The 11,653-nt window shown below is 50.7% G+C and overlaps 1 protein-coding gene across 4 annotated transcripts; it reads right to left on the reverse strand.

Annotated features, from left to right (window-relative positions):
• Window positions 1-519: 519 nt before the first annotated feature.
• On the reverse strand, window positions 520-9,513 carry SERHL2 (serine hydrolase like 2). Of its 4 annotated transcripts, none has more exons than XM_039725354.1 (12): window positions 9,439-9,513; window positions 7,820-8,044; window positions 7,635-7,748; window positions 6,564-6,605; window positions 5,843-5,862; window positions 5,577-5,651; window positions 4,730-4,839; window positions 4,375-4,454; window positions 4,012-4,046; window positions 3,184-3,260; window positions 1,663-1,756; window positions 1,206-1,322 (listed from the first exon to the last, which is right to left on the reverse strand). In XM_039725354.1, exons 2-12 carry the CDS (start codon window positions 7,965-7,967, stop codon window positions 1,206-1,208), a joined length of 912 nt encoding a protein of 303 aa, XP_039581288.1. In that variant the 5' UTR covers window positions 7,968-8,044; window positions 9,439-9,513. The 4 variants fall into 4 exon arrangements, with proteins under 4 accessions (XP_039581290.1, XP_039581287.1, XP_039581288.1 ...); XM_039725355.1 differs by lacking the exon at window positions 9,439-9,513 and adding an exon at window positions 8,605-8,779; XM_039725356.1 differs by lacking the exon at window positions 9,439-9,513 and having other exon boundaries at window positions 520-1,322; window positions 3,184-3,257; window positions 7,820-7,967.
• Between the last annotated feature and the right edge of the window lie 2,140 nt (window positions 9,514-11,653).

The raw sequence follows: 11,653 nt of genomic DNA on the forward strand, positions 1-11,653 counted from the left end.
GAGAAACCAGACTCTCCACGCCCTGTTTCCACTTAACCTGTCCCCAGCCCTCAGAAAGCAGGTAAGGATGGCAGCAGGCATGTTTAGGTGTGGGACAGTGGCTTTGTACTGCTCCTGTAGCATTTGTGCAACTCTGAAATAGTGGTAGGTCTATGATCAAAGTAACCCACCCAGCCCCAGGCTTTTACACATTTATTTTACTGTCTGCAGCCTCACTAGAGATGTGACCATGGAATGTAAGGTGGAAATGGTGGTAAATTCCAGAGAGCTGAGATAAAATGGATTTACCCTCTCCTAAAAAACTGACTGGAAATACAGTTGTGTGTTTCTTGCAGAGAAGCCTGCCTGCTTCAGTGGGCTTTTTGCATCAATTTAACTGGGAGGCAGATCCTTAATAAGGCCTACCTAAGGCAGACAGTGTGTAAAAATTGCTGCCTCCCAAGATGCCTTTTAGCTGCTTGGGTGAGCAGCCTGAAAGAGAAAGAAGGTTTGTTCTCCTATAGAGTCAAGAAGACAGACTTAACATTGGAGCATTAATCTTTATTTAGGACAGAAATTGTCTCTGCCAACTTTTCCATAATTTGTAGTTCTCCCAGCTGCTTCAGCTAGAGGATTAAGGATTCTCTAGCGTTCATTAAAATGGCCTTCTCTGCACAGGTGAGCTCTTACTTAAGGTGATTCTTAAACATTAGTTCTCACAATGGAACAGAGCCACTGAGGGTCTCTGAGCTCAGGCATCTATGGAAGTAAGCAGAGAAGCAGAACACTTTGTTTTTCAGCAGGTTAAATCCTGGGAGCAGCTGTCCACACTATCCCCAGGGAGGAGGCAAGATGAGCCACCTCTATTACATTGCCAAAGCTGGGGAGCTGCTGCTGTCACAGAGGATGCCTCTGCCTTGTGTTCTGCTCTGTTTCAGGGTGCAAGTTTGGAGTAAGCCAAGGGGAAGGCCACTCTGGGCCTCTATCCCTGTACTCACAGAGCTGGAGGAAGTACAGCAAGAATTCCTTCTCCCTTTGGCAAATGAGATACTTTGCTCAGCTCTCCTTCAGAGTACCCCTGGCAGACCTGCTTCCACCCTGCACTGAGCTAAGCATAGGAAAGATTATCACGATCTAATGCTGCATGTGAGGTAGGAATGGTGACAGTTCTGGAGCTTGCTTGTTAGCTCCCAGTTCTCCTGAACTGCTGCAGCTGTGAGGGCTTCCTAGAGTCTGGCCCTGGTGTTCTGTGCTGTCAGGAAGTTGCTGATGATCCCAGATACCACCTCGGGCTCGTTCAGGTGCACAAAATGACTCCCAGGCACTTCTGCTAGCTGGATGTGCTGGAGGGAAAGAACACAAGAAGATGTGGACCAGGAAAGTGATCCCTCAAGCACACTCTGCTTGCTGTGTGACACTCGTGGGAAGGGACAGAGCAAGTGAGGCAGGACAAAGATGGGAGGACCAGAGAAGAGCTGGGTCCAGAGGGCATTACTAACTTGGGACTTTGGCAGTAGGGACAAAGTTGGCTTCCTCCCTTGACTCCACCCCCTTCCCCATGCAAGGGCTGTGCTGTTCAGGACAAGTCACCTAGTGGAGGGTGTCCACCAAGGTCAGCTGCTTCCCAGCTGCTGCTCCCAGGTTGGTGGCAAATGGAGATGCAAGGATGATGTTTGCTCTCACCTCTTTGAGGTTAGACTCAAATGCCTCCTGCAGGGCTTTCACAAAGTGATTTCTGCTCGGTAGGTTGTGCGGTACCAAGAGTCCATCTTGTGATCTGAAAAACAACAGTGAGGCTCAGTACAGCACCCAGTGTGCCTCCATTTGTTTTTGTGGGTGTCCTGGGCAGAATCAGTGTCCCCAGTACAGGAGGGTAACAAACCCAACTGTTCTTTGCAGGCTGCTCGTAAGCAGCAGGTGACAGGTCACACGTGATAGTCAGAGTGCACTGCACAGCTTGGCTAAGCAGCTATTTTCTATCCAACTAAAGGGTGTAAAACCTTGGGTGACTGCCTAGTGGTATCAGAGTGGGGACTGGCTAAATATTGTCCTCCCAGGGCTGGCTCTGTAACTGGTCTGTAAACATCCTTCCCTGCCCCTGCTCTGCCTTCTGCTCTTAACTTCTTCCTTCCTTAGAATTTCCACATCTCCCCTCAGTCCCTTTTGCCTCTTTACTGCTTATTTAACCAAGTTAGGCCCTGCTCAGAGAGGGAGGTACCAGGGCAGTTGCCCTGGAGAAGTCAGCATTAGATCTCCTGCAGAGCTAAGATCATGCTGTCTCCTACTGTGCTGGTGATGGGACAAGGGGACATCCCAGGCTCAATGGCATTTCTGTGGCACAGAGGACTCGACCTATATTACATGTCTGGACAAGCAGGAATAACCTGAACCTGTTATGATACTAAAACAAATCAGGGAAGTCAAAACTGCATCTCTTTTCTCAACTGCTAGCACTTCTTGTTTTCTAGACAATTTTTAACAGCACCCCACCAGCCAAGGTAGCCAGAGCCCTGCACACCTTTCCCTCAAAGGAGATGGGAAAAGGCAGAGGACAACTCACAGTACAAGCTGTGCACGCAGACAGCTTAACAGCTTGGCAAGCCACTGGCCATGTCCCCAGAGCTGCTTGCCCCAGGTGCCACAGGAGAGAGCTTGCAGGAGCTCAGTCAGACCAGGGGCTGGAGGAGATGGAGACTCTGCAGTTTCACCTGTTTGCTCAGGCAAGGGGGTTTGGGGCCTGGAGAAGGGGGCGGGCTGGGTTGCTGGCTGGGGTAGAGTTAGGTCAGGACAGCAAGTAGGTGTGGTGCTGTGGAGGGTCACATATTTGCAAGGATGGCCCCTTGCTACAGTGCCAAGGAATGGAGAGTTGTGAGGTGGCATTGTGAAGCCAGGAGCATGGGGAAGATGGGGCAGGACTAACATTTCCTCAGTCAGCCTTGCACCAGGGAGTCCCAGCCTGAAAGTAGAGTGCCAGGCTGGGAGGATGTTCCAGTTGCTGTGTGTCTTCTCCAGGAGCCTGCCCAACCCAGGGCAGTGGTGGGAACTGGGAAATACTTCTCACACATGAAGCTGTACTGTTGCACCAGCTGGCCAAAAGTCTGGGGGACTAGTGTACATTAAGGGGTAGTGGAGGACTCCTTCCTATCCTTCATTCCTTCCACTGAGGGAAACAGCAAGGGCTGGTGTGGTTTGTGCCTCACTCACACAATGATGAGAACACGGTCCTGGATCTTCTGCAGGAGCTTCACACACTGTTCCACCGTGAAGAATTCTCGACTCTGCTGCAGGTGCAAAGAGAGAGAAAGTGTCAAAGCTCATGGAGAGCAGCTGGGAGCAGAGGGTGTCCCCAGGCCCTCCTGCACAAGTGGCTCTGAAGGTAGAAGTAACTAGCCCTGAAGCTTCCATGCTGACACATGACAAGCGTCCAGGCTGCACACAGGAGTAGATGGCTCTGCAAAGGCTCCTTCTGTCCAGCTGTGTTTCAGGGCTGCCAACAACATTGCCTGCTGGGCAGCAGCACATATGGGAATGATCTCATAGAGAAAAGCTTTAAAAATCCTTTTACTAAAAAGGAGAGAGTACATTACCCTTGCTTCCATATCCTGGCAGTAGCACAGATAGAGGAGGCCCTAATTGCTCAAAAGTGGCACAAAACTATCAAAATACAAAACCTAAGGACTTTACTCCACTCCCCTTCTTAATCAGGTCACCTGACAAGCTGACAGAAAACATCCATCCATGTGCTGCCTGAAGAGTTATAACAGCAGGAAAATGTGGCCAGGAGGCCCTGGGGCAGAGGAACTTCTAAAAAAACAAACAGTAATATTTTCCAGTGACTGTAAGCTGAATCAATGATCAAGTGCAGGCTCTTTTAAAAGCAGCATTTAAAGGACGTGTGGGAATTCGGGAAGCAGAAAGTAAGCAGCTGGGTGGAGGCAGGGCCTAGCTCAGTGAGCAGGCATCCTCTGTCTGAGTGTTTTTAAGCTCAGGGCTCCAAAGTAGCAAGGGGCATGTCAGAAGAGCAGTGCTCACCGTACGGGCTCTCATATCTCTGTTATACACCAGCCCTGGAAAGAAAAAACAGAAGTTTTTCTTAGGAGCAGGAGTTGTTCTGTTTTAACTCACTTTCGGGGTCTGCCCAAGACTTTCTGAGATGGGAAGAATAGGATTAATTCAGATTTCTCCCTTTTTTAACTTATTTTCTTTAGCTGTTCTAGGATTTGAGCACCAAACCCAGTTGCTGGGAATGAAGAACTCTTCCTCCAGACTTAATTGATCCCATTCAGGCTGTGTAAATCTGTAGCTAGGGCACCCTGTACCCTGCAGAAGACAATGGCTGCTGGCATCAGTCCCTTCCCACACCCAGCAGTGGCCCAGCACCACACAGCCCCTTACCAGCGGGTGTCTCAGTTGCTCCTCGCTGCAGCAGGATTGCCCCACCCTCTGCTGTCAGATGGCTGTTTGCTTCTAAAAGCCTGAGGGAGACATGGCAGAGAGATTGTGATGCTGGAAAAAGGGAGGAAGTGAAGCAAAAATGCCATGACAAGGTGACAGTGAGCTCTCAGGCTGCTTCAGAAAGGAGCATGAAGAAGCAGCAGCTTCTGGCAGCAGAAGCAAAAGGTCTTGCTGGGATTCCAGAAAAGGACTTGAAAGGTGAAATGCAGGGATGGTTTTCCTTTCTCATTTGTGCAGCTGTAACTCTGTCAAGGTGAGGGCAGGCAGTAAATGAAGAGGATGGATGGGAACCCACCTCTGCAATGCTGCTTCAGGGCTCCGTGCTTTGGGAGTTTGCTGCTTTGCCTCCAGACTCAGCAGTCTGTCGATCACCCTCCGTTTTGATTTCAGCCATGCCTCGGTGTCCTGAAATACAGAGAGGTAGGGAAGGGGAGTAACCCCTTCTGAAGTATTTTACCCCTTATTGGAGAGTGGAAGAGGGATTTTCACTCTTCGACATCCCTCAGAACTGGTATCAGTTATGGGTATGTTATTAAAAATGCCCATTTCTGGGAGAAAGTGAACATCATTATTGTAATGTACTTATTAACTTTTTATCCTTGCCATCTTTTCTAACCCTTCCTATCTCACTTCTGAGTTGAGGACAGCTCTCCAAAGTTCTATATTTTTTGTCTCTCTGACCTAGGGCTTCTGTCCTACTACTGCCAGTGAAAGCTCCAGCATCTGTTAGCAATGATGGCAAGTTGGGAATGTAGCTTTATGAACTGCCAGCAACAGAAAAAAATCTACCAGTCTTGTACCCAGGTCACCCAACAAGGTGTTGGCAAAAAGCTGGCAGTTGCCTGGACAGAGGTTCCAGCTTCCTTTGTACAAGGGCTTGGCACAGACAAGCAAATTTCAGTGCTAAGGGGACTGCAGGATGTGGAGCTCTACCAAGTGTGCCCCAAGGGCCACCCTAAGGACAAACTTCAGTCTGTGCAACAAGGAGCAGATCATTGCCTGCCAAAAGGAAGAGCCCTAGGACCTGTATGACCTGCCAGGAAGTGGTCACATCAGTGCTTTCTCTGAACAAGTGAGGGAAAGAAAAAAAAATGTATTTTTGTATTTTAAAAAAGTGAAGGTAAGGACATATGAGCTCTAACCTCTGGAGCTAGAAGAAAGCCAAGACTTTCCAGCAGGATCAGCTTGTCCACCATCTCAGGATAAAGGAAACTGAACTGAGGAGAGATGAAACAATAAGAAAATGAAAAGCTGAGTACTGAGTGATGTCTTTATCCTGCTGCATGGGAGAGGGGTCAGGGAAGGGCCTCTCCTCCCCTGAGATCCAGATCTGTCCCTTCATTCCTCTCCCATTTGTTGTTGCAGCTGCAGAAATCACAACCCCATGAAGAAATGGTGCTTTACTCACCATTCCTGCCACAGCCCCACCTGCAGAGAAGAAAAGGGTGCTCAGTAATGCACAGAACAGCCCCTGGAAACACAGGTTCACTTTGCCCACAGCAGGAGCTACCTCAGAAATAAAAATGCATTGTACCATGGGAAAAAACCCCAGTACACAACATGCAGGCAGAGACCAGGGCTGCTGACCTGCTGTGTTCCCCATCTTGTGCCATTCCCACCTCCCTCAGCAAAGGCCAAGGAGGAGTTACTGTTTAAAATGTCTTGGTGTGCAGGTCCTGTTAGATGTGACCAGAGCGGCCCCGGGAAGCAAACTCCAAATTGTGGCAAAATCAAATCATATTCCAAGCTCAAAGGGATGGATCCTGGAGTCCAGTTCCCCTCAGGCACCTTTACAGCCCACCAAATGGGCTGTCTGTTCCCAGGCTTTGTGGGGACCAGGCAGGAAGGCCTGCTGCTGTGAATTCTCCTGCATAGACCACCCCTCTTTGGCAATCACTGTTCCGTGCTGTGAGTGGGGGAAATGCTCACAGCAAGAGTTACCACTGTCTGTACTGGAGGGTCTTGAAAACAGGCATTTCAAACACACATACAGATTTTTGAATCACTCAGGCAGGAACCTCGTACTTGGCATAATATAATAAATATTCCAACCCAGCTCCTAGCAGCAAGTCTTGGAAGTTAATTATCTACTGCTTTGTATTAATCTCACAGTTTACAAGGACACTTACCCATACTGTGACCCATCAAGGTGAACCGTCTCCACTGCAAGGCTAAATGGCAACAGAGAAAAACAGACAGTGCTACATCAGAAACCAGAGCAGCAACATCTTGCTGTTTCTCCACTGACATGGGCCCTTTCTCCCAGGAGGGCTTTTGCACTACCACATTTGCTTCTTAATTCAGAAACTAAGCAGCTGAGTAGGCTGATTTTGAAGAAAAAGAGCATTTACCACCTCATTTCCATGGTAGTTAAGTCATACAGCTCTCAAGCTCTCTCTGTATATCAAACTCCAGCAAAGTCCCATTCACTGCCAGATACAGACACTGGCAAGAAGCAGAGGAGCCTGACTGGGTAGCATCTGGTGGAAGAGAGAAACCTTTACAGAGCATCCTGCCACAGGGCATTCTGCAAGACATGTGAGGACACAGACCCAGGTCTGCTGCATTGAGGGAAGTATGATTCCAAGTGAAAGCTTTCTGCACCATTTAGCACATCAGGCTCTTCAGTCCATTTTTAGGGCACTCTGGGAGGCTTATAGGAAAATACAGCTTTATCAGTGCTGCCCATCTGAAATATACCTCCCTGAAAGATGGGATTTACCCTCTGGAATAAGTGAGAGCTTCTAGAGGCTCTTTTGCGTACTGAATGGGGAATGTAAAACTACACATGCCAAATATACAGATGGACAGTTACATCAGGAGTTATTAGGAGTACAAGACACTTCAACTTTCTTTGTATGATACTAAAGCAAGTAGCAAACTGCCATCAGAGAGAACCAGAAATTTCCAACTTACGCCTGTCACTGACTGCTTACAAAAAGCCAGTCTGGTAAAACCACTTAGTTGCTTCCACCATTTCACCACTACAGCTTTTTTAGTACAGAAACACCCAGGGCTTTACAGTTTCTTCCTTTCCCAAACAGTGAGAAAGAGGGATGCTTATTCAGTCACAAAGCACTGGCTAACATCCAACTGAGAAGCAGGGGGAACTGAAAATGCTGCCTGCTTGTTGGAAAGAGCAGGACCAATACAGTATCCCCCCCACAAGTACCCCCTCGAGGGTTCCTTCAAGCACCCACCTGCTGCCACCCGGCGCACATCGGTCACATAATCCAGGAAATGGTAGGGGAGGCCTGCAGGTCGGTGGGAGGACAAGCCATGGCCAGAAAAATCCATTGCTACATAATAACAACCTGAAAGGGAAAGAGGATCACATGTGCAGCCGAGCCACACAACACAAGCCATCCTGATGAGCCAGACCTACCTCTGGGGAGCAGTGGAATGAGCTTGTCAAAGGTGTTGGCATTGTCCAACCAGCCATGCAAACACAGCACAGGGTGTCCCTCTGAGGGTCCCCAGGCCTTGGCTGCCACATGTCCCCAAGGCACAGGGAACTTCAGCTCTGAGAACATGCCCAAAACACGGTGATGTCCTTGGAGAGTCACGTACTTGGAGTAGGTCCCAGGGGTCTTGTTAATGGTCTAGAGCTCTGAAAAGAGTAATACCGGTCTTTAGTAACTCACCAGTCTCCTGTGGTCTTAATTAGCAGCTTGATGATTTATAGCTCCCTATTCAACATCCCAAGCTGCTGTTCCTGACTGCCTGTTTGGGGAATCCTCCTCCCAGCACGTACTAGCTATGCTCCTAGGAAGAAATAAGCTTTCCCTACGCAGGAGGAGAAAGCCTTCTCTGTGTCTCTGCAGCAGCTGCAACCTGACCAGAAGGCACAGGAGATCCGGCAAGAGGGAACCATGCAGAATTCCCCCAGCTAGCTGCAGTCAGCCAGGCACCTGTCCTGGGCAAAAAAACCAGCTTGGGGAATAAGGATGCTGCCTCCATGATGAGACTGTTACCACCTTGCCCTCTTTTACTTTGGTACTTCTCTTTCGCACCACTGGTTGGCACATTTGCTAGAGCAGCTGGCTGGATGCTGCACAACAGGTCACTGCTGCCACCCGCCTGTGCAGCCCTCAGGGCAAGGGACTTTTGCATGGGATATGGGTCCACAACCTGCCAGGCACTTGCTCGACCTCAAACCATCTCATTTACCTGGTAATCACTGACCCTTGCTCAAGCACCAGCTCCTGAGTGAACCCAGCCTCTGGCGACCTTCCAGTGGTGGTTTAAACATTTCCCTTTCACCTCCAAGCCACAGGCAACCTAACTATCTCCAAGTCTCTCATGTCATATCCCCTTCTTAGTGACTTGTCTTGTGTATCTTCTCCCTTAATTAGCCCTCTGAGACCGCAAAGCAATTAAATCACTCTACAGCAAGTCCCTCCTGAGCCCATAGCTCTCTAAGGACTGAGGACAGAGGGGGAAGGCTGCTGTCAGGGCCCGGATGGTCCCTGTCAGCCAAGCCTGGGGCTCCCCATGAGTGTGTTTCAGCTCGGCCCGGGACAGCCGAGGCAGTGCTGCAGAGTGCCGGTCTCCATCAGCAACGCCCCCGCCCCAGCACCGTGGCTCTGCCTGCTGATCACGGGGCTGTGCCTGATCCCAGCTGCCCTCGCCGGGCCAGATCCTGACAAACAACCGTGGGCTGACTTTCCACAGACCATGGACCTGCCCTGCCCTGGGGGCCTGGGCTCCTGGCAGAGCCTGACGGCCCTCCCAGGCAGTCCTGCCTGGGCCCAGCGGGGCTCCGGCCCTGGGATCCCCCCGGCCCCGGGGTAAGGCCTCCGTGGCCGGGCAGGAGGCGCCGCTACACCCGGGCCTTCGCCTCGGAGCCCCTGGAGCGCCTGTCCCGGTCCTGCTCCCGGCCCCGGGGAACGGCTGCCCGGGGAACTGACCCCGGCCCGGCGCCGAGAGCAGCCCCCGAGCGCCACGGCCGACCCGGCCCCCTCTCCTCCTGCCGCCCTCCCGCGACGCCCCGACCCCTCCTACCGCTCCGAGCGGCCGGGCCGGCTGAGCAGAGGCGGCGGCAGGGCAGGACAGGGCAGGGCAGGCCGGCTGCACCGCCCCGCTGCCCGCCTCCTGCGGCGCCCCGGCCCCCGCCTCTGTCTGCATCGGGCCCGGTGAGAGGAACGGGAGCTAACGATGCTGTGGGGTCTGGAGCTGCGAACAACCTCCTGGGTGTGATGGGAATCTCTGAGGAGTCGAAATCAAGGAGCTATGGCTGCATCCGTGACTACCTCCAGAAGACACATTACTGACGATGGAAACTGCCTGTACTGTGGTGACACAGTGTGAGATGTTTTAACTGTGACCCAGGAGCTTCATATTGACATCAAACGGGCCCAGTGCTTGACACTGACACTGAACTTCTGTCACTCTCTGACAGAGACTTTTCTGAACTCCTAAGGCTTGCTGGAACCGTGTTGCTTCAGGGACAAGAGTCACCCTCCCATACTGTGACCCATGGCAGTGAACTGACTCTGCTACAGGGTCAAGCTGCCACAGATGCACAGCGGACAGCACTGCCTCCACTGCTCCACTCCTCTTCTGCGAAAACAGACCCCTCTCAGATGGAGAGGTTTCTATACAGTTTGCCTCATTAACTGCCCAAAAAGCTGATGTCTGCCTAGACCAAGTTTCAAGGAAGCCAATACCCAAGTATGGCTACTTGCTGGTGCCTCTCACTCCATCCAGCAGTCAGTCTGCTAATCGTAATGCAGACAACAACCTCTTCAGTCAAGGACTCTGTGGTCAGAGGAAGCAAAGTCAAATCACACTGTGAGCAGTGGGACCCCCTGCTGGAGCAGTTGAAGGAAGCAGAATGAATGTATGTTCTTAGGGAATAATTTTTATATTGGTAACTGGAAGCCCTATACTCAGTTCAGCACATCAGTCTCCTAAATTACACCATATATTTTCAGAACAGCCTAAAAAGCTTGAAAGAAACCAGTGTAGAAGCTTAGAGCCCTATTTCTCCTGCCTAGCTCTAACTCATCCTGGCAAAATGGGCTCTGCACCACAGCAGTTGAAACATAACCTTGGGGACCCATCACTGAGAAGAAACAAGAGCGCTGTGTAGCTCACAGCTTCCTTTCCATGTGAGCCATTAGAAAGGAAATCAGAACATGAATTTTTACAGGTTTGCAAAGTGTCCATGCCTTGCTTTTTCTTAGGCCTCTATACTGAAGAAGCAAGGAAAGCAGACTACAAGGGCTGGGGAGCTTTGCAGGAGGAGAGAGGCCACAGCAACTTCTACAGCTTCTCTCCTACAACTCTCAGAGGTGGGTGGCTGATTACAAAAGGTGAAAAGCAAGAGACAGCTTGGCTGAACAGATTTGTAAAATGCACTCAATAATCATGAACAATAATCAAATAGCGGCTGCTGCTAATAGAGGGCAGGGCCCTCCTGTGAATGCCTGGAATTCCTCCTAAAGAAGCCACCAGACGGCAGTGTAATTGTTAGGCAGTGTGATTGTTAGGCAGTGGCTGCTGCTAGGCTTGTGGTTCTTCAGTCTGTGGCATGACTTATGAGGAAGAGGACTCTGTGCCACGAGAAGTTATGTGGACTGTTGGCACACACTCCAGTGGTTGGTGGGACAATGGGTCATGTCCAGGAAAATCCCTTGCCACTCATGAGCCAGACCCACTTCTGGGGAGCAGTGAAATGAGCCCACTGAAGGTGGTGGTGTTGTCCAGCCAGCCATGCAAGCATAGCACAGATTGTCCCCAGGCCTTCACTACCACCCATGCTTGGGTCATGGGGAACTTCACCTCCAAGAACTTGTACCCACAAGGAACATCCCCTGAGAGCTACATGCTGGAGCTCTACCTGACCTCTGCCTAATGCCAGGTTTTGGGCACAAGCCTTGTTTGGGATAATCCTGGGATCCTGCTGTAAATGCTTGCCCTGGAAGTAGATGCATCACCACCCACAGGTCTTGGACCACCACACTGGGTTCTCTCCCCCATTCCAGCAGCCAGTAGGATCTGGGCTCTTGTTGCCTTGGATCACAGAGATTATTCTGGGACTCAGGTGGGAATAATGCATTCCCTAGTGACATTGGACTCCTGTGACCTGCATCCTAAATCACTTCAGGTAGGAGGCTCCATCAGCAGCCACCTGATGGGAAAGGAAGCATTCCTCACAGAAAAGATTGGGGGTAGGTGATTTCAGATAGAGCTCCTAGCAGAGAAGATTGCACTG

Source organism: Passer montanus, unplaced genomic scaffold (genome assembly GCF_014805655.1).
Source record: "Passer montanus isolate IOZ18808 unplaced genomic scaffold, ASM1480565v1 scaffold55, whole genome shotgun sequence".
Taxonomy (NCBI): Eukaryota; Metazoa; Chordata; class Aves; order Passeriformes; family Passeridae; genus Passer; species Passer montanus.

Coding starts and splice junctions, on each gene's coding strand:
- SERHL2 (XM_039725353.1), bottom strand. CDS start 7,967: ATGTTCTCAGAGCTGAAGTTCCCTGTGCCTTGGGGACATGTGGCAGCC. Junction 6,606..7,634: donor TGTGCGCCGGGTGGCAGCAG/GTGGGTGCTTGA, acceptor GTTGCCATTTAG/CCTTGCAGTGGAGACGGTTC. Junction 1,757..3,183: donor GACCGTGTTCTCATCATTGT/GTGAGTGAGGCA, acceptor GTTGTTTTTCAG/ATCACAAGATGGACTCTTGG.